This window comes from Zophobas morio, unplaced genomic scaffold (assembly GCF_036711695.1).
Source record: "Zophobas morio isolate AGI-343-1 ecotype UQ-CSIRO unplaced genomic scaffold, CSIRO_AGI_Zmor_V1 ptg000054l, whole genome shotgun sequence".
Lineage (NCBI taxonomy): Eukaryota > Metazoa > Arthropoda > Insecta > Coleoptera > Tenebrionidae > Zophobas > Zophobas morio.
Window position 1 is genome coordinate 1,287,830 of NW_026972159.1, and position 20,444 is coordinate 1,308,273.

Below are 20,444 nucleotides of genomic sequence, written 5' to 3' on the forward strand. Positions count from 1 at the left end.
TTTTTTACTTAATTTTTTTTAAATCCATCGCCAAATTTTTCTGATTTAGACCCTTTCAAGCTTAAATGGATCCGGATTTGTCTCAAAATTGCTCTCCTTATTAATTCGAACCTCGCTAGCAAGAATCCGGGCTCAAAAATGGTCTTCGGGCCGTCTTGATTTTTTTTGAATTTTTGAAGCATTGACACTCCCGAAAAATGACATCGTCTCATTTATTTATCTGTTAATTCGAAACCGACGGAAATTCAGCCCTGAAAATTAACTTTTTTAACTACATATCTTCAAGAAATTCGATGATGGAAACCCAAACGCGTAATCGACTGCCGTTCCGGAGTTATAAGCCGTCGAATTTGAAATTTGGTTTTTGAGTATTGATTAAAGAAAAATTTCGTTAAAAATTAATGAAATATTTACACAACTGACGCCATAAGTGAACTCAGCGGTATAAAATTCCTCTAGAAACTGAATTTCAGCCAAATTCTAAAATGCTTTTTTTGACGTAATTTTTTCGAAAATCCATCGCCAAATTTTTCTGATTTAGACACTGTCAAGCTATCTATCTGGCTTAAACGGACACGAATTTGTCTCAAAATTGCTATTTTCACTAATTCGAACCTCCTGAAGAAGAATCCGGGCTTAAAAATAGTTTCCGGGCCGTATTGATTTTTTTTTAATTTTTGAACTATGGACACCTCCAAAAAATGAGACCGTCCCACTTATTTATATGTCAGTTCAAAGCCTACATACATTCCGTCCTGAAAATTAATTAATTAGATTACGTGTCTTCCAGAAATCCGGTAATGGAAACCCAAACCCGGAATCGACTGCCGTTCCGGAGTTATGAGCCGTCGAATTTGAAATTTGGTTTTTGAGTATGGACTCAAGAAGAATTTCGTTAAAAATAATTGAAATATATAACAACTGATGCCATAAGTGAACTCAGCGGTGTAAAATTACTCTAGAAACTGAATTTCAGCCAAATTATAAAATGTTTTTTGACTTAATTTTTTCGAAAATCCATCGCCAAATGTTTTGGATTTAGACCCTGTCAAGCTATTTTTTTTTTATCTATCGACGCTCTCCAAAAATGACACCGTCAGTTTCTTTTGTTAGAAAACGCAAACAAAAATTAATATGTACCCGGATACAGAATTATTGTCCCACGAACTTCGTGTTTGTATTTGTTTCAGTCGGCCCCGCCCCGTCCCGCATACATTCGCTTTATAATGTGACACCGATAACGATCTTTTATTCGAATGCAAATGCAGCGGTTTTTTAGATCGCGATAGCGTTTATGAAAAACGCGGCCGTAAACAATCGTTTGATCGCATCATTATTTCGCAGGTCTCGCTAACGTAAAATTAAATAGTCGATTTATTGTTTGATTAGTCCCGGCGTTAAATTTCCGGCCAAACGTAACAACGGAACGCAACGTTGAAAACAACAAATTATTGCATCCATTTAAGCATTAAGCTGAAATTTAATTGTCTTATACAAATAGTTGCGCACAATGTAAGACTCCTTCGAGAATTCCATTAATTTACAGCAATAAACAAAGATTTTCATTACATAAATTTTCTGTGCGTCTGCAAGAACAAAACAATGCTTAATGACCTCGCCGGCATGGAGATGAAATTACTTCTGGCTCGTTTTAATCCCACACACGCACAATACACGTAAAAGCTCGTATATTTTTTTAACACGACATCGAATAAATCAATTTAAGCAGCGGATCTCGACAGATGGTACACTCGGCACGCTGGAAGAGAGAGGTTATTTTATTATTTTTTCCGTTTCGGGACGCCTAATAAGGGTTTATTTGCCATGATTGTTGGATTGTTTTCGGGGCGTTAGACGCTTTTGTGGAGTTTTTGTGAGCGAGTTTTGCTTAAAACTATCAGTGATATTTCATTTTAACGTTTACAATACAGGAAACTCGGAACAATTTAAGGGGGCTATTATACTAATCTGTGTTGATATCTTACGTGCCTAAGTTAATGAAGCTATTTCTATGCGAGACAAAAAGGATATTTCGTCACTAAACGTATTGCCGGTAATTATTACAGGGGATCCGTTTTATTTCTGCTAATTACGTTTTCGATACGCCGGCGACTTTTAATTATTACGTGTCGCTCTTTCAAAAAGATTTTTTTTTTAATTTAAATAAACACACCGGACAGATTTTAAATTACACTGTTCTCCATTTAGACGCAATTCGATCACAAAAGTATCATTTTTAGACGAAATTTTCGCAGGATCACGACGAATGTGTGCTCCTTTTAATTTAAAAATTTTCAACATGGGTAAATAAAAATTCAGGCATGGAAATTGCTGTTGTTGCTCAAATGTACATATGCATGACATATCTGATTGCAACGTAATTAAACCCAGGAAGCTAGATAAACGTCAATGCATAAACCAAATTTGATTATCTAAGTGCTGTTATGAAGTCAACAGCTATCACGGAATACTGCGACTATTAAATCAACATACAATATATTATTTATTATATGAAGCAAAATTTCTAAAATTTTAAACTAAAACTACAAGAAAATCGCGATGGATTTTTTACTTAAACTTTCCTGAATACGTTACGGTAAAAATAGAAACCTTCGTCAGCTACAATGGGGTTAATAATAAGATTAAAATTTCAATAACAAACAAAATTTTAAGCAACCCGCTCAGAAAATTCATTCAAAGTTCAAACACTAAGCACCTTGCCGGAGGTAAGTCACCATCCTGCGAAATTCGCAACGGAAAATGCAAAAATTACATCGTCAGAGTAGAACACAAACTTTAACGAAAACAACAAATAACGTGTAGCTTTCGCCGTTAATCAAACAATTATCCAATCACTTTCCACCCTAATGAAGTAAACAACATTCACTTAAGTAATTCATACTTTCTCGCTAAAACAACTTACTATAATCGATCAGAGGTCTGTCTAATTTACCAATTGCCACAAGCGACTCATTACAAACGCGGCTGCTTCTATTAGCAATCCATGTAATTCTAACACACCCACCATTAACTGTGACTTCCTGACCCCTCGTTCACTGTTCCCACGAGATAATAATACTCATCCTCGACCGTGAACTAACCGCACCGCCAATTCCGATGTACCAATAACTAGTGCTTATTGCCGACTAACCCATAACGGGCTTCAAAGTTCCTGCGAGATTTTATCGGAATCAATAGTCGCTCTAATGAAATGAAACGAATTTATTCGGCGGACGCAGACAGTGCGAATACAAGACGCAAATAAAGAAATAGTTGCATTGTTAGATCAGGGTTGTTCCAGAAACTGGAAAATTGTGGATGCGCCCAAGTAACTACATGGAACTGGCAAATTGCTGCTATATTTTGAATGCACCATAAACCGCGCCAGTCCTTTTTTTAGTATTCCACTGGCTTTTGTTGGCTTCGGTATTTTTGAACAAAAACTAATTTTAGTCAAATCGTTCCAAAAATAAAATGAGCTCATCTTATTGGAAATTTTCTAAGAATCGCGCATTTGTGCTAAAACAATACATCTTTTCTTCTGAAATATACTGTTTCGTTTTTTAAAAGTTCTTGAAATTAATATTTCTTAAAGTTATTAATTTCCGCGACGCCTGCGCCATTTTTATACAAAAATTTAAAGTGACTTCTATCACTCTGACAATAATAAGTAAATTTTGAAAATTATTATTGTCCCGGCGGCTCCACCATTTCGGTACAAAAACTAAACTTGAGTCCAGTAATTTCGAAAATGAGTCTATTTTATTGAAAACTTTTGCAGTATCACAAATGTGTGTTCATTTTCACGATTTCTCTTTAAATAATAGATAAAAATGTCGTTTTCAGCCGACAATATGAACTCAGTGAAATCAGTCCAACAACCATTTATTTTGGTTCACAAGTCCTTGTTTGTTTTCTTAATCTGTTAAAATAGTTAAAGAAATACGGTATAACCTCGATAATTCGAATTAACCAGCTAATTTCCCAAAAATCTGAAAGGGAATTGAATAACAACGTCATATACCGGGTGTCTGGAAAATGGTGAATTAACTCTCCAGTACATTATGTACAGGGATTTCGGGAAACCAAAAAATAATAAAAACATTCTTTATGATGTAGATTACGAAAAAAATGTAATTTTATAAAAACAAAATTGGCAACACTGCACGAACCTAATACGTGAATACATCCGGTTTACTTTCTTTTACTTTGTTTTAAATCTTGGATTCTACAACTTCTCAAAATAAGTCAGTGAAACAGAGAAAAGAGGTGTGTTCAGCTTTTTCTAAGGAGTCTTATAGGCAAGCAGTAGCTCCGCCTCCTCTTGATTTCAATGACTACTTTTAATATTGTTCAGTCTTATCTTACCAAGTACTAGCCCCGCCCACCCACCCTCTGTTTTCTTAAAGAGTATGACATCCGCCAAATTTAGTCTTACCTTAGCAAATACTAGGCCCGCCCACCCGCCCACTATTTTTTTAGGGGCCATGTGATTTGCCAAAATTAGTCCTATCTTAGCAAGTGCTAACAAAAAATGAAAAACTGAAAAATTGCAAATCGAAAAATGGAAGAATTCAAAAATTACAAAATGTAAAAATTGAAACAATTTAGTAAAAATTAAATTGTATTAAAGAACTCTATTTTTTATCAATATAAAATCCAACTTCCGTTCTTCTGAGCCGATAAGAACGAATTATCAAAACGGACTAGGGGTAGGTGGGCGGGGCCGCTTTTACTTTATTTTAAGTCTTGGATTCTACAACTTGTCAAAATAAGTCAGTGAAACAAAGAAAAGAGATGGGCGGGGCTGAGTTAAACTTTTCTCTAAGGAGTCTTATAGGCAAGCAGTAGCCCCGCCTCCTCTTCATTTCAATGATTACTTTTAATATTGTTCGGTTTTATCTTAGCAAGTGCTAGCCCCGCCCACCCGCCCTCTATTGTTTTAGAGAGTATATCATTTGCCAAATTTAGTCTTATCTTAGCAAATACTAGGCCCGCCCACCCGCCCTCTGTTTTTTAAAGGCCATGTGATTTGCCAAAATTAATCTTGTCGTAGAAAGTACTAACAAAAATGAAAAAGTGAAAAATTACAAATCGAAAAATGAAAGAAATGAAAAATTAAAAATTGAGAATTCCTGAAATTGCTGATCGAAAAATTACAAAATCTAAAAATTGAAACAATTTAGTAAAAATTAAATTGTATAAAAAAATATAATCCTAGATTCTAATATTTATCAATATAAAATCCAATTTCCGTTCTTTAGAGCCAGTAAGAATGAATTATCAAAACGGAACAGAAGGTAGGTGGGAGGGGCCGCTTTTTACTTTATTTTAAGTCTTGGATTCTACAACTTTTCCAAATAAGTCAGTGAAATCGAGAAAAGAGTTGGGCGGGGCTGAGTTAAGCTTTTTTCTAAAGAGTCTTATAGGCAAGCAGTAGCCCCGCCTCCTCTTCATTTCAATGACTACTTTTAGTATTGTCCAGTCTTATCTTAACAAGTACTAGCCCCGCCCACCCGCCCTCTATTTTCTTGGAAAGTTTGTCATTTGCAAATTTAGTCTTATCATAGCAAATACTAGGCCCGCCCACCCGCCCTCTATTTTTTTTAGAGGCCATGTGATTTGCCAAAATTAGTCTTATGTTAGCAAGTACTAACAAAAAATAAAAAATTGCAAATCGAAAAATGGAAGAAATGGAAAATTAAAAATTGAGAACTCTGATATTGCTGATCGAAAAACTAGAAAATGTAAAAATTTAAACAATTTCGTAAAAATTAAATTATATTAAAAATATGTAATCCTAGACTATTTTTTATCAATATAAAATCCAACTTCCCTTCTTCAGAGCTAATAAGAATGAATTATTAAAACGGAATAAGGGTGGGTGGTCGGGGGGCACTTTTGCTTTGTTTTAAATCTTGGATTTTACAACTTGTCAAAATAAGCAGTGAATATAGAAAATAGATTGGCGGGGCTAAGTTTAGCTTTTTTCTAAGAAATCTTATAAGCAAACCATAACCCCGCCTCCTCTTCATTCCAATTATTACTTTTAATATTATTCAGTTTTATCTTAGCAAATACTAGCCCCGCCCACCAGCCCTCTGTTTTCTTAGAGAATTTGTCATTTGCCAAATTTAGTTTTATCATAGCAAATACTAGGCCCGCCCACCCGCCCTCTATTTTTTTAGAGGCCATGTGATTTGCCAAAATTAGTCTTATCTTAGCAAGTACTAACAAAAAATGAAAAGTTGCAAATCGAAACATGGAAGAAATGGAAAATTAAAAATTGAGAACTCTTAAAATTGATTCTGATCGAAAAATTACAAAATTTAAAAATTGAAACGATTTAATAAAAATTAAATTATATTAAAAAAATGTAATCCTATATTCTATTTTTTATCAATATAAAATCCAACTTTAGTTCTTCTGAGCCAATAAGAACGAATTATTAAAACGGAATAGGGCTGGGTGGGCGGGGCCACTTTTACTTTGTTTTAAATCGTGGATACTACAACTTGTCAAAATAAGTCACTGAAACAAAGGAAAGAGGTGAGCGAGTCTGAGTTTAGCTTTTTTCTAAGGAGTCTTATAGGCAAGCAGTAGCCCCGCCTCCTCTTCATTTCAATGACAACTTTTAATATTGTTCAGTCTTATCTTGGCAAGTACTAGCCCCGCCCACCCGCCCTCTGTTTTCTTACTGGGTATGTCATTTGCCAAATTTAGTCTTATCTTAGAAAATACTAGGCCCGCCCACCCGCCCACCATTTTTTTAGAGGCCATGTGATTTGCCAAATTTAGTCTTATCATAGCAAATACTAGGCCCGCCCCTCCGCCCTCTATTTTTTTAGAGGCCATGTGATTTGCCAAAATTAGTCTTATCATAGTAAATACTAGGTCCGCCCACCCGCCCTCTATTTTTTTAGAGGCCATGTGATTTGCCAAAATTAGTCTTATCTTAGCAAGTACTTAAAAATATGAAAAGTTGCAAATCGAAACATGGAAGAAACGGAAAATTAAAAATTGAGAACTCTTAAAATTGCTGATCAAAAAATTACAAAATCTAAAACTTGAAACGATTTAGTAGACATTAAATTATATTAAAAAAATTTAATCCTAGATTCTATTTTTTATCAATATAAAATCCAACTTCCCTTCTTCAGAGCTAATAAGAGTGAATTATGAAAAGGGAGTAGGGGTGGGTGGGCGGGGCCACTTTTACTTTGTTTTAAATCCGGGTTACTACAACTTGTCGAAATAAGTCAGTGAAATAGAGAATCGCTGTGCACATATATAATAAAACAAGCTTATATTTTCATTAATAAATATACAAAAAAAAAAACATTTAATAAGACTACTTTTAGATTTTTCAATTTTTCCACTTTCCACATCTTGATTTTTCGATTCTTCATTTTTTCGATTTTTTAATTTTTCGATATGCATATTTTTCGAGTCTTCAGTTTTTAATTTTTCAATTTTTCGATTTCTCGAGATTTCGATTTTTCAGTTTTTCATTGTATTCGTTTTTTTAGGATCAAATGTTTCAATTTTGAATTCTTCGATTTTGGGCTCTTTCGATTTCCCAATTTCTCGATTTTTCGATCTTTTGGTTTTTCGATATCTCGATTTTTCGATGTTCCAATGTTTCGATTTTCATTTTTCGACATTTAGATTTTGCCATTCTTCAATTTCCCAATTTTTCAGTTTTTCAATTCTTCACTTTTTCTATTTTTTAAAACTTACATTTTCGTTTTTTCCATTTTTCGATATTATAATTTTTTTGATGTTTGGATTTCCCAATTTTGAGTTTTTTCAAATATATTTCAATTTTTCGAATTTTCGATTTCTAGAATCTGTTTTTTGATTTTTTACATTTTTCCATTTTTTAAATTTTACAATTTTTCGATTTTTGATTCTGAATTTTTTTAAATTTATTGGAATTTTTCGAATTTTCGATTTCTCGATTTGTCGAAATCTGATTTTTGATTTTTTAATTTTTTTGACTTCGTTTTTTCTAATTTCTCGATTGTTGGAGTTTTAGATTTCACAATTTTTTAACATTTCAATTTTGGGAATATTTCATTTTTAGATTTTTGAATATGATTTTTTACTTTTTTTGATGTTTCGATTTCCCGAACTTTCGATTTTTCGGTTTTAAAATTTTTGATTTCTCAATTTTTTGGTTTTTTATTTTTTTATTTCTAATTTTTTCGATTTTTCAATTTTTTAAGTTATCGGTTTTTTTAAGTTTAAAATATTTCAATTTTGATTCTTTCGACTTTTCGATGTTTGGCTATTTCGATTTCTCAAGTTTTCGATTTCGATTTCTCCGTTTTTCATAAATAAAAACAAAACCAAAGACAAGAAAATCCAACATAACCAACTAAACACTAGAGAAGAAGATGTTCAAAATTCTTGCCTTGTGCATATAAGTAAGCTCGTAATGTTTCCAAATTTTGATCATTTTTTTGTAAAAGTTAGTCATCAACACTTGCTAAGATAAAACTGATTTTTGGCAAATCACATACCCTCTAAGAAAACAGAGGGTGGGTGGGCGGGGCTAGAAGTTGATAAGATTAGACTGATTTTGGTAGATGAGATACCCTGAAGAAAACAGAGGATGGGTGGGCGGGGCTAGTAGCTGAGAAGATAAGACTAATTTTGGCAAATGACATACCCTCTAAGAAAATAGAGGGTGGGTGGGTGGGGCTAGTATTTGGTAAAATAAAACTGATCATGGAAAATGACATATCTTCTAAGAAAATAGAGGGCAAGATGCTAAAATTGATTAAGTGAAATGAAAACTAAAAAAATTGTAATTCAAAAGTTGAAGAAACGAAAAATGAAAAAATCTAAAAGTTGAAAATTAAAAAAATGGGAACAAAAATGTGGAACATTGAAAAAAGAAAGAAAATAAAAATAAAAAACACAATCAAAAATTTTCGAAATAGTTGAAAAGTGGTTAAACATGTCAAAAGTGCCAAGATCAGTCTTATCTTATCAATAATTAGCCCCGCCCACCCACCCTGTATTTTCTTATAGAATGGCTAATACCTGCCAAGATAAGACTGATTTTGGCAAATGACATACCCTCGAAGAAAAGAGAGGGTGGGTGGGCGGAGGTAGTACCTGATAAGATAAGACTGAATTTGGTAGATGAGATACCCTGAAGAAAACAGAGGGTGGGTGGGCGGGGTTAGTAGCTGAGAAGACAAGACTGATTTTGGCAAATGACATACCCTCTAACAAAAGAAAAGGTGGATAGATAAGTCTAATTTTAGCACGTGTATCCTCTAAGAAATTTAATTAAATTCTTCTAAGAAAAGACACTAGATGCCCCAAAGTACTTTCAAATTCTTTCCAAACAGGAATACGAGAACCTCAAGATTGTTTAAAATTTAAAAAAAAAAGGGTCCAAAATTAACTCAAAACCAGGTCAGGTCAGAATTTTCCAAAAATATATTCCCAAAGTTCCCCAAAATTGTTTTAAATAATTTACAAAAAATCTGCATTGCTCCCAAAATAATACACCATAGGTGCTCAAGAGTCTCCCGAAATAAAAATTAAAAAAACACTAATAGCTCAAAAGATTTTTTCAAGTTCATCCAGCAACAAAAGACCAGATTCCTTTAAATTTATCCGAAAATAAAACAGTCCGCCATTTTACAGACATCCGTTATTGCTAAAAAGAAACTAAAGAGATAAACCTTAATTTTATTAGCAAATAGTATAAATAAATAAATAAATAAATAAATCTTTATTTGTGCTAATAAAAAATTTTACACGCCTCAGAAGAAGCTAGTAAATACATCGAACATAATTTTATAAAAATAAATAACAATTTTTAAAAGAAACAAATTATATAACAATTTTTAAAAGAAACAAATTAGTAGATTTCGGGTTGCAGAAATCACTCCGGACCTCATTTCTTAGATAAGGATTTTGAACAATTTTAGAATTTTTCTTTTTCCTGAACCATTTTCTGTAAATGAAACGTAGGAAGTTATAGCAGTTTTCTTTTTCTTGATAACACAGATAGTTGACGTTCCAACATTGTACTCCTTGGTTAAATCTGTCACAGTTCATCCATCATTAATTTTGGGTTCGGATTATAGAGATTATACTCTGGGTGTAACGTGTATGTCCCGTTCCCCTGTAATTGGGCCTCAGTGCCTGTTGGGGGACGTAATTAATAAAATAAAAAATAAAATAAAATAAAAAATAATATTTCATTTAAATGTTTGTTAAAAATTGTTGATATTGATTTTAATATTACTGTCCCGGCGCCTCCACCATTTTTATAAAAATATTTAAATTTGCTTAATTTAATCCGAGAAACGGTCATTCTTCTTGAGGTAGCTGCCATAATTTAGTCAATCTATTTTTAGAATTTATTTTCCAAAAACCGTGAGTACATCCGTGAACTAACTAGAACGTGTACATATATCCAAACACAAAAGCATTGTTTCCACCGAATTTCCAAAATGTACAACCTCCACACTAATTAATTCCTTGTGCAGCGCCTTGCTACAACGCTTCACATCATTATCTCAAAATTCAAAGTGAACTCGATATTTTTAACTGACATTCAGTTCTAATAATGTCCGACAGCATAAAGCCTTCATTCTTCCGAAATTGAGATGCAGGGACCTGCAGTAATAAAACGATATTCGAACATATGCTGCACCGTCCACTGCAATTCACTTCCTTTTGTCTTCTGTGAAATGTTACCAACTGTGCTCCAATTTCCTTTCTAGTCCTCGTCGTCGCTCCGAGCTAATCGGTCCCAGAATATGCATGAAAATTCATTACTGCATTCCTCGTTATTATAACGTCGATTTTTGCAACACTCGAACAAAAAAATCTACAACACGTTGTCCAAGTTTCCGCACTCAGACTCGTATTCATCTAAATATGGAAATTACATCGAAACTAAAAGACTTCTTGCCGTTTTACGACCATTCGGGGCTGCGTTAGTCGCTCTACAACCACTATTAAAAAATCCGCGGATTTATCACACACAACGGAAATGCTAGTAAAGGTGACACCGAATACACGATAATCGAAATTCAGACTTTTTGACAGTTGTTTTCTTTTCCAGGGCTAACTATCTGTGCTTCGGCCTGCAGCCGGTGTGGTTTCACGCCACGAACATCCTGCTGCATGCGGCCGCCTGCATATTGTTCACCAGGGTGTGCCTGAGCATCGCCGGCCTGAAACCCCCGTTCGCCACCCTCGCCGGCCTCCTCTTCGCCGCCCACCCCATCCACACAGAAGCGGTCAGTTTTATTTCTCTATTTCTTAACTTATTGCCTCGTAAATGCCTATCGGTCGTATTGGTTTCTCAGCTTGGCTGCAATCGAATGCCGGATTAAAAGTGTCCTGAATGAAATTTTTGCTCCCGGAAAATAATCGTTTGTCTTTTTTATTGCCGTGGCTTTATTTTGAAAACGGGGGAAATTCGTCCGAGGGAGATGCTTTAAGACGGTTTTGGGTTTTTGAATACCAACTAATGGATTTCAAATAGACACGATCTTTTTAAAATTCGAATCTGGATTTTTGATTAATTTCGAGCAGCCGTGCCGGATTAGCGTCGGTGTCGTGTTCGTTTTTGACGGAGTGCCGCTTGTAAAATGTGGGCCGAATTCCATCTGGGGCACAAACAGGTAAAAGTTTTATTTATCTGGCAGGCCGTACGTCCTGCAATTTATTTTAGAGGTGCATTCTGCGCTCGGGAGCGGCCGATGCGGATTTCGTCGTTTTTTACAGCGCGACGTAAAACAAAGCAAGTAAATTGCAGAATAAATTGAATTAAATGTCGCTTTTTATTATTAGCCGTGTAGTATAAAACCAATCGGCGAAACCAATCGCAGCGTTTTCGAATCTGATTATCCTTGAACGGTTGGGCTATATATCAAGCGGGATAATGTGGTGGGCTTTATTGTAATCTCGGTATTGATGCTCCACTCAACTCCCTGAATACATTGTACCGACTTCATTGGCCTGATGAACGCCCTAGTACAGAATCATGTAAATTGTGTGTTAAATAAAGGACATTTATAACATCTGCCTCAAATAATTTCCGGATTTGATGTAGGTATGGATTTCCGGGGTTTTATTATACGTCCATAATGTCAGGGATTATGATCTGTAACAGTAGTGTCGATAAAACGCCGAATTTGTAACTCGGGAAGTGTAGTTGGGGGAATTATGCGAATTAGCGCGGGGATGGCGAAAACGGCATTCGCACTGACAAAAAGGATTAAATTTACACACTTGTAACATTTAATAATCATTTAAAAAATGGATCTACAGTTAAAAAAAAAACTTCTTCATTTCTACTACGCAAACAAGAAAGCAACTTCTTTTTCTAGACATTTTTGTTATAACAACTCCTTTAGAAAAAAAAAACAGACAAGCGCCAAAATTTTTTCAAATTCCTTTAGAAACAAAATAAGAGCCGCACTGAAGTCCATTGGAATGTGTTTCCCAGAGCACTTTGGGGATTTTCGAGCAACTTTTCAAAAATCTCAGTTTTTCAGCATCTGTGAAATGAAAAATGTAAAAGTTTCGAAATATTTTCGAAAATCTGGGTCTGCAACCATCAGCAAGTTGTTCTTCGAACCAATTCATCGAAATGTATATATTTCACAGAATTTTTTGAGAATCCTTCGGCAACTATTCAATAATCTCAATTTTTCAACTCCCCACATATAACTTTTTGATCACTTTTCAAACATACGAAAATTGTTATTGTAGATTTCCACTTGTATAATCTATAAAATAAAAAATTGAAGATATTTTCAAAAATCTTGATCAGTGATCTACACCACGTTACTTTTTTTGAATTGGCTTGTCGAAATGTATTCCCTACAGATTTTTAAGAATTTTCGAGATTTTTGAAACAATTCCATTTTCAAATCGAACTTTTCTAAAATTTTGGTCCGAAACCATCATGTTTTCGAATCAGCCCGTTGAAATCTCAAAATTTTTGAGGATTTTTGGACTATTTTTAAAAATCTGAAATTTTCAATACACCTGTATGAATTTTTTAGCCGCGTTTCAAGAATCCACCGAAAGTTTCCTAGCAATTTTTCTTTCCGATTTTGGCTTGTCAATGTTATTTTCTTTGAAAATTACAACAGTTCTTCAAAAATCGATTAAATAAAAATGACGATTTTTCAAACCGAATTTTACTGAATTTTTCGAAAATCTTGACTCGGAACCATCAAGATGCTACGTTTTTCGAATCAGTTCGTCGAAATTCATTTATTTTCCAGAATTTCTTCAGAATCTTTCAGCAACTGTTCAAAAATCTGACTTTTTAGATTCCCCCTATGCGATTTTTTTTACCGTTTTTAAAGCAAACAAAAATTACCTAAATTTATTTTCTTGTAAATTTCCACGTGTAAAACTTATTTTCAGCTTCATTTCTTCGAAAAGTACAAGAATTTTCCCGGAATCTATAAAATAAAAGTGACAATTTTCGAGATATTTTCGTAAATTTTGATCTGAAATCATCAACACTTTAGATTTTTCGAATCAGGTGATCGAAATGTGTTTCCCCAGAATTCAAGAAGATTTTTAGACTACTTTTGAAAAATTTCAGTTTTTCAGTACCCTCCTTCCGATCTGATTTTTTTTAACCGTAGTTCGAGCTTTTGAGATATTCCAAAAAATCCAATTTCATACCAAATTTTTCGAAAATTTTGGCCCGGTATCATCTTCAACGTGCAATATTTTTCGAATCATCTGGTTGAAATGTATTTTCCAGAATATTTTCCAAAAATCTGAAATTTTTAATGGATTTTTCGATGGATTTCCGGGCATCCCAGGAAAATTATGTTATGATATTTTCTTGTAGACTTCCACTTGTAGAAGTTATTTTCAGCTTCATTTCTTCGAAATTTTCTTCTATTTTTCCAAAATTGTTAAAATTAAAAAATTTTAAATTTCAAGATATTTCGAAATTGCGTTTTCAAACTCAAATTACCTAAGTCCATTTTCATGTATATATACACTTGTAGAAGTTATTTTCAGCTTCATTTCTTCGAAAATTCCAAGCATTTTCCCGAAATCTATGAAATATAAAAAATGACAATTTTTGAGATGTTTTCATAAATCTTGATCTGGAATCAATTATAGTTTTCGAGTCAAGTCATCGAAATGTATTTCCCCAGACTTCAAGAGAACTTTTAGACTACTTCGAAAAATTTCAATTTTTCAGTACCCCTCCTTATTTGAATTTTTTCGACTGTAATTCGAGCTTTCGAGATATTTCAAAAAACCCATTTTCAAAGCAAAGTTTTTGAAAATTTTGGCTCGGAACCTTCAACATGCGATGTTTTTCGAATCAACTGGTTGAAATGTATTTTCCAAATTTTTTAACCACTTTCCAAAAATTTGAAATTTTCAATGAATTTCTTGGTGGTTTTCCAGCCATCCCACCAAAATTTTGGAAACATATTTTTTTGTAGATTTACACTTGTAGACGTTATTTTCTGATTCATTTCTTCAGATCTTTCTACTATTTTTCCAAAATCGTTAAAATGAAAAATTTTAATTTGAAAATAGCACTTTCAAAGTGATTTTTTTTTAAATATTGGTCCTTGATCTTCGCCAAATAATGTTTTCGAATCAACTCATCCAACTAGAATTTTTTGAGAATTCGTAAACAACTTTCCTAGAATCTCAATTTTTCGTTACCCTCAACCCCAACACCTCGTGTGAATTTTAGAGCGTTTTCGAGCACTTTTCGAATATTATTTGTTTTCGCCTTAAATACCCACTATTTCAAAAAATTTTTAGCCAACTTTTTCAAAAGCTCAATTTTTCAGTATTCGTATGAAACTTGTCTTCGACTACCTTTGTAAATTATCGAAACCCTTGGCTTTTTAGATTTACGACTTGAAACAGTTATTCTCGACTTCATTTTCTCGAAAATTACAATTTTTTTCCAGAATGACAATTCTAAGGAAATTTGGAAAATCTTAATTTCATACCTAATTTCACCGAATTTATTAGAGAACCATCAACTAGCTATGTTTTGCGAATTAGCGCGTCGTAGTTCATGTATTTCGCAAAATGTTCCCAGAATTTTCTTTTCTTTTTAGTTTTACTTTCTTGTTATTGTTAATTTTTAATTTTAATTTTTAGTTTTTCCTGTAATTGGGTGTAACCCCGTTGGAAAACAAAAAATAAAATAAAATAAAAAAATAAATAAAAATGTTTTGAGAATCTTTTGGAAACCGTTCAAAAATCTCAATTTTTGAATTCTCCATTACCTAAAGGCATTTTCTTCTAGATTTCCACTGGTAGAAGTTATTTTCAGCTTCATTTCTTCAAAAATTCTAACAATTTTCCCAGAATCTATGAAGTAAAAGTGACAATTTTCGAAATATTTTCATAAATCTTGATCTGGGATCATCAGCACGTTTTGTTTTCCTAAATAGGTCATCGAAATGTATTTCCTCAGAATTTTCTCAGGATAATTAGGTAATTTTTGAACAATTTCAGTCTCTTATTAGTCATTACCCTTCTCCCCATCCGAACTTTTTGACCGCAGTTCGAGCTTTCAAGATATTTAAAAAAATCCACTTTCAAACTAAATTTGCCGAAAATTTTGGCCCGGAACCATCAACACGTTATGTTTTTCTAATCGACTGGTTTAAATCTAGAATTTTTTTAGGATTGTTGAACCAATTTTCAAAAAGCTGAAATTTTCTATGAATTTTTTGACAATTTTTCAAGCATCATGTGAAAATTATCTAGACATTTTCTTGTATATTTCGTTTCCACGTGTCGAAATTGTTTTAGGTTCATTTCTTAGAAAATTCCTAGTATTTTTACAGAATCGTTAAAAGTTTGAATTTTAATTTTTGAGATGCAAATTTTCAAACTGAACTTAAAAATCTTGATCTGGGATTTTCACCAAGTTATGTTTTCCGAATTAGTTCATGTTTTTCTCCAGATTTTTTTGTCCTTAAAACCAAGTTTCGAAAATATTACTCGAGTACCATAAACGAGCCATATTTTTCGAATTTGAACCTCAAGATCTATATTTCAGAATATTTTGTGGATTTTTAGGCAAATTTTTCAAAAGTGCAATTTTTCTTATAAAGTTTCGAAATATTTTGAGGAACTTTGTAAATTATCCAAACATTTTTTTTTTTTTGTAGATTTACATTTTAGAACACTTATTTTCGGCTTCATTTCTTCATAGAAAATGACAATTTTAGAGATATCTGAAAAACTTGAGCCTCAAACAGAATTTTATGAAATTTTTCGAAAATTTTGGCCCGAAACTATCAACAAGCTATGTTTTACGAACCAGCTCATCAAAATGTATTTCTCAGAATTTTTTCAAGATTTTTTGGCAACTGTTTAAAGATCTCAAATATTTCTATCTCTCTTGTACGATTTTTTTTACCTTTTTACAAGTAGACGAAGATTATATAGGTAAAAGCATTTTCTTGTTGATTTCCACTTCGAGAATTCCAACAATTTTCTCGAAATCTATAAAATAAAAAATGACAGTTTTTGAGATATTTTCATAAATCTTGATCTGAGATCTTATTTCTCGAATCAGGTCACCGAAATGTATTTCCTCAGGATTTTTTGAAGATTTTTAGACAGCTTTTGAAATTTTTCAGTACCTTCGCATCCGATTTTTTTCCATAGTTCAATCTTTCAAGATATTTAAAAATTTAATTTTTAAAACCAAATTTTTTGAAAATTTTGGCCCGAAACTTTCAACACGTTATGTTTTTCGAATCGTTTCATTTTTTTAGGATTTATAGCTATTAGCACTTTTCAAAAATCATATGAAACTTATCTAGACTTTTTCTTATATATCTCCCCTTGTAGAAATTGTGTTCGGTACATTTTTTCGAAAATTCCAAATATTTTTCCAGAATCCTTAAAATAAGAACTTAATTTTAATTTTCAAACTGAATTTTAAACAAATCTTGGTCCGGGACCGTGACCACGTTATGATTTTGGAATCAGCTTATGTAAGTGTTTTTTTCCAGAATTTTTTGAGAATTTTTAGACAACTTTTCTCGATTTTCAATTTTTCATAACCCTTAACCCCCGATACCTAGTATGAATTTTTTTACACCCTTTTTGGAACACTTCGAAAATTACCTGATTTTGTCTCTCAAATCCAAAATTTCGAAAATATTGCCGTAGCACCACAAATAAGCTATCTTTTTCGAATTAGAACGTCGAGATTTATGTCCCAGGATTTTTTGTGGATTTTTAAGCAACTTTTTCAAAAGTTCAATTTTTGTTAGGAAGCTTTCGACTTGTTTTCGACGAAATTTCTAAACTATCCAAACAATTTCCCCGAAACTTACAATTTTTCCAGAATCGATAAAATGAAAAATTGCATTTTTAGAGAAATTCGAAAAACTTCAGTTTCAAACTAAAATTTTTACCTGAAACCATCAACAAACTATGTTTTGCGAACCAGCTCATAAAACTGTATGTTCCAGAACTTTTTCAGGATTTTTTGGCAACTTTTCAAAAATCTCAAATTTTCAACTCCTCCACATATGAATTTTTCACCGTTTTTCGAGATGTCGAGAAATTTAATCAAATTTTTTCAAACCGCGAAAATTTTTGCAAAAGTATATTATTCGGTGCTTCCACCATTTTAATACAAAAATTAAAGCTTATTCAGTCCGTTGGAAAATTAGTCGGTCTTATCGAAACTGTTTTCAAATAAAATGGACGAAAATTTAGTTTTATACAAAAAACTAAAATTAAAGAGATCAGTCCAAAAAAACTAATTTATTTTAAATGAAATCCCTGCTTGTCTAAATATGAAGATACTTAAAAAATGCTTGGTTTCTTTTCGTCTTTGAAAGTTTGTAAAAAATATTGAAATTAATGTAGGAGTATTTTTAATTACTTATTATCCCGGCGCCTCCACCATTTGTACAAACATCAAAATTAATAAAATCTCTCTTTCTGTTATCGATCCAATAAAAGGCCAATTTATATAAATATCAAGACAATCGGAGAAGTGCATTTTTCTTGTGAAGTATAGTGTTTCTAAAAAAGCTTCGAAATAACGATTTGTTAATAATTTATTATTGTCCCGGCGCCTCCACCATTTTTCGAGATTTTTCATACTCTTTTAGAAAACAAGGGTGGAAGATTTTTTTAATTCTTTCAACGATAAAACCTTCCTACATTCTTCAAAAAAAAACACACTAGGTGTCGAAAACTCAACGTCTCAAATTATTTTGAATTTTTTCAAAAATATGCGTCCACAGGTTCTTATACAGAACTTGCAATCTCTCCGATAAACAAAGTAATTAAACAAATTAAAAAAATACATTTAGAATACAAATTATAAAATTCCGATGACTAAATAAAATTACAGGTGGATTATTAATTTATTAAATTAAAAAATATCTTTTTTTTTTAATCGTATTCTTTCAACGTATTAAAATAGCAAATGCTTAATTCAGTTTCGTCGTTTGGTGTTTGAAAGAGTGTCGCGCTGCAGTGTGATTCAGCGGGCGCCGAAATTTGCATAGAATAAACAGAAATTACATAAAGGTAGGGTATACAAAGCGTCCTGTAATTAATAATCGCACCTTGTGGTGTCTACATGTAGAGCGAGCCGTCCCAAATTGAAATTTGTAAAATGCCTCCATATTGTTTCTCCTAATAGATTATCCAACCCTTGTTAACATAGCCCCCATAGGTTCAGAAGTTTATTATATAGTAATATATTCCAAAGGGAATTTCCTTTTGAGAGAATTTTGAGCATACGCTTGCATAGTTTCGTTTGCTAATCTGGAGGGTTTACCCGGCCAAAACTAATTAACCATCGATACTCAATCAATCAATTTAATTAAGACTACCCCAGCCGCAAAGTTAATAAAAAACCGTCTTGTTAATTAAGACGGAGTTAGAGCATTTTGGCGCAATTTTGATTTTAATTATTCACCCCGAATCGTCAAGCCGAAAGATATTACTTTAATTTAGTTCATGTAAATCAGGCCCCCAGATCTCCGATGTCATCCGGGCCTATGACTTTTTTAAATGAAATTACCTCGCCAAATAGAGAAATCGCTATTCTACGCGTCGCAGGAATTTTATTGCAGGAAATTGCAGCCGGAAGACTCTCTCAATTATCTGTTTGGCGCTTCCGATTCAGGCGGTTGCAACCGATTGTTGTTATTCTAATGTCGCCGACGAGCACCACCCGATCGAATTTTAATTAAACTTCCCCGAACTCACCCCGAAAATATTTCGCGGTGGCGGTGTTAGGCCAGTAAACATGTTTACTTCCACTGCAACAAGGTAAAGCCCTTGCTCTCCCGCAGAAACACGAAGCAATTCCGCAAAATAAAGAGAGATTAAGCTAAAAGTTTACAAGGATTTACGGCACCTGACTGTGCCTTCCGGAAAAAATTAATACAGCGCGCCACTTAATATCGGAGGGCAAATATTTGACGCATGTGGAGTGTTGTCGATAACAATGTGGTCGGTAACGTTGCTTATTTGCTCGGCTCGGATGTACAACAGGTTATTATAATCGCACAACAAATATTGATTTATAATCTGTAGCTTACACGTTTCTCGCACTCTGGATAATGGGGTTTGTTCGGCTCCGGGAAGTGAGCTCTTGCAAAATTGCATGTAGGAAAAAGTCGGTGCATTAAGCGGGTGTCAGCTGTCTTTCCGGGTTGCAAGCGAGTTTCATTAACCGCCACGATTGTCAGACTGAAATTTCCAATCTTCGAGAGCGGAACGAGTTGCGTTTTCGGTGAAGTTTTGCGATCGCCCGGAGGAAAAAATTAAAAGGGAAATTGTTGCAAACTTTATCGCCCCAGACGTGTTGTATAACATAAATAATATATTTGGAGCAAGCCGCAAAAATTCATTTCATTTATTATTCTTAAATAATGTACATTTAAATGAAAAAAAAAAGGCAAATTTTAAATACGAACAAAGTTTACTTAGTAAAGTCTTTTATTCTGTTACACCTTGTATTTAAAAATCAAGTGCATGTTTACACATTTCTAATGAAATATCGCAGGCACCTTCATTAAGAATAATAGGATCAACATCATTAACTAATTTACCTTTAGATCATTAAAGCGTGAGCTAATTTAATTGGACTACTCATTAACAATATTATTTCCAATACAGTGTGAAGCTCAAAATAAGCTCGATAAAAGCAACATTTTTGCATTATTTTTTTTTAGTTGGTTTTTTCAAAACTTACTATTTCTCCACACATCGATTGAACAAATAAATAAATGAATATAAAAATTTATTTCAATTATTTATTGTTAATTTAGTTATGCTCCAAAAACCTATTTCACGGTGTTTTAATTTATTTTACGTATTATAAATTTGTTCAAAGCCATTATTTCGAGCACTGATTACTATTTAATTAAGTATATTACGAACGCGTGTTTGAT

At 33.1% G+C, this 20,444-nt stretch overlaps 1 protein-coding gene across 5 annotated transcripts in view; it reads left to right on the forward strand.

Annotated features, from left to right (window-relative positions):
• The window catches only part of LOC135142820 (protein O-mannosyl-transferase TMTC1-like), a 489,367-nt gene that overhangs the window by 353,568 nt on the left and 115,355 nt on the right, over window positions 1–20,444 (forward strand). For all 5 annotated transcript variants that reach the window (XM_064074588.1, XM_064074587.1, XM_064074589.1 and 2 more), the window contains one exon: window positions 11,099–11,276. In XM_064074588.1, coding sequence (XP_063930658.1) covers window positions 11,099–11,276 — 178 coding nt within the window. The remainder of the gene's footprint in view (window positions 1–11,098; window positions 11,277–20,444) is intronic.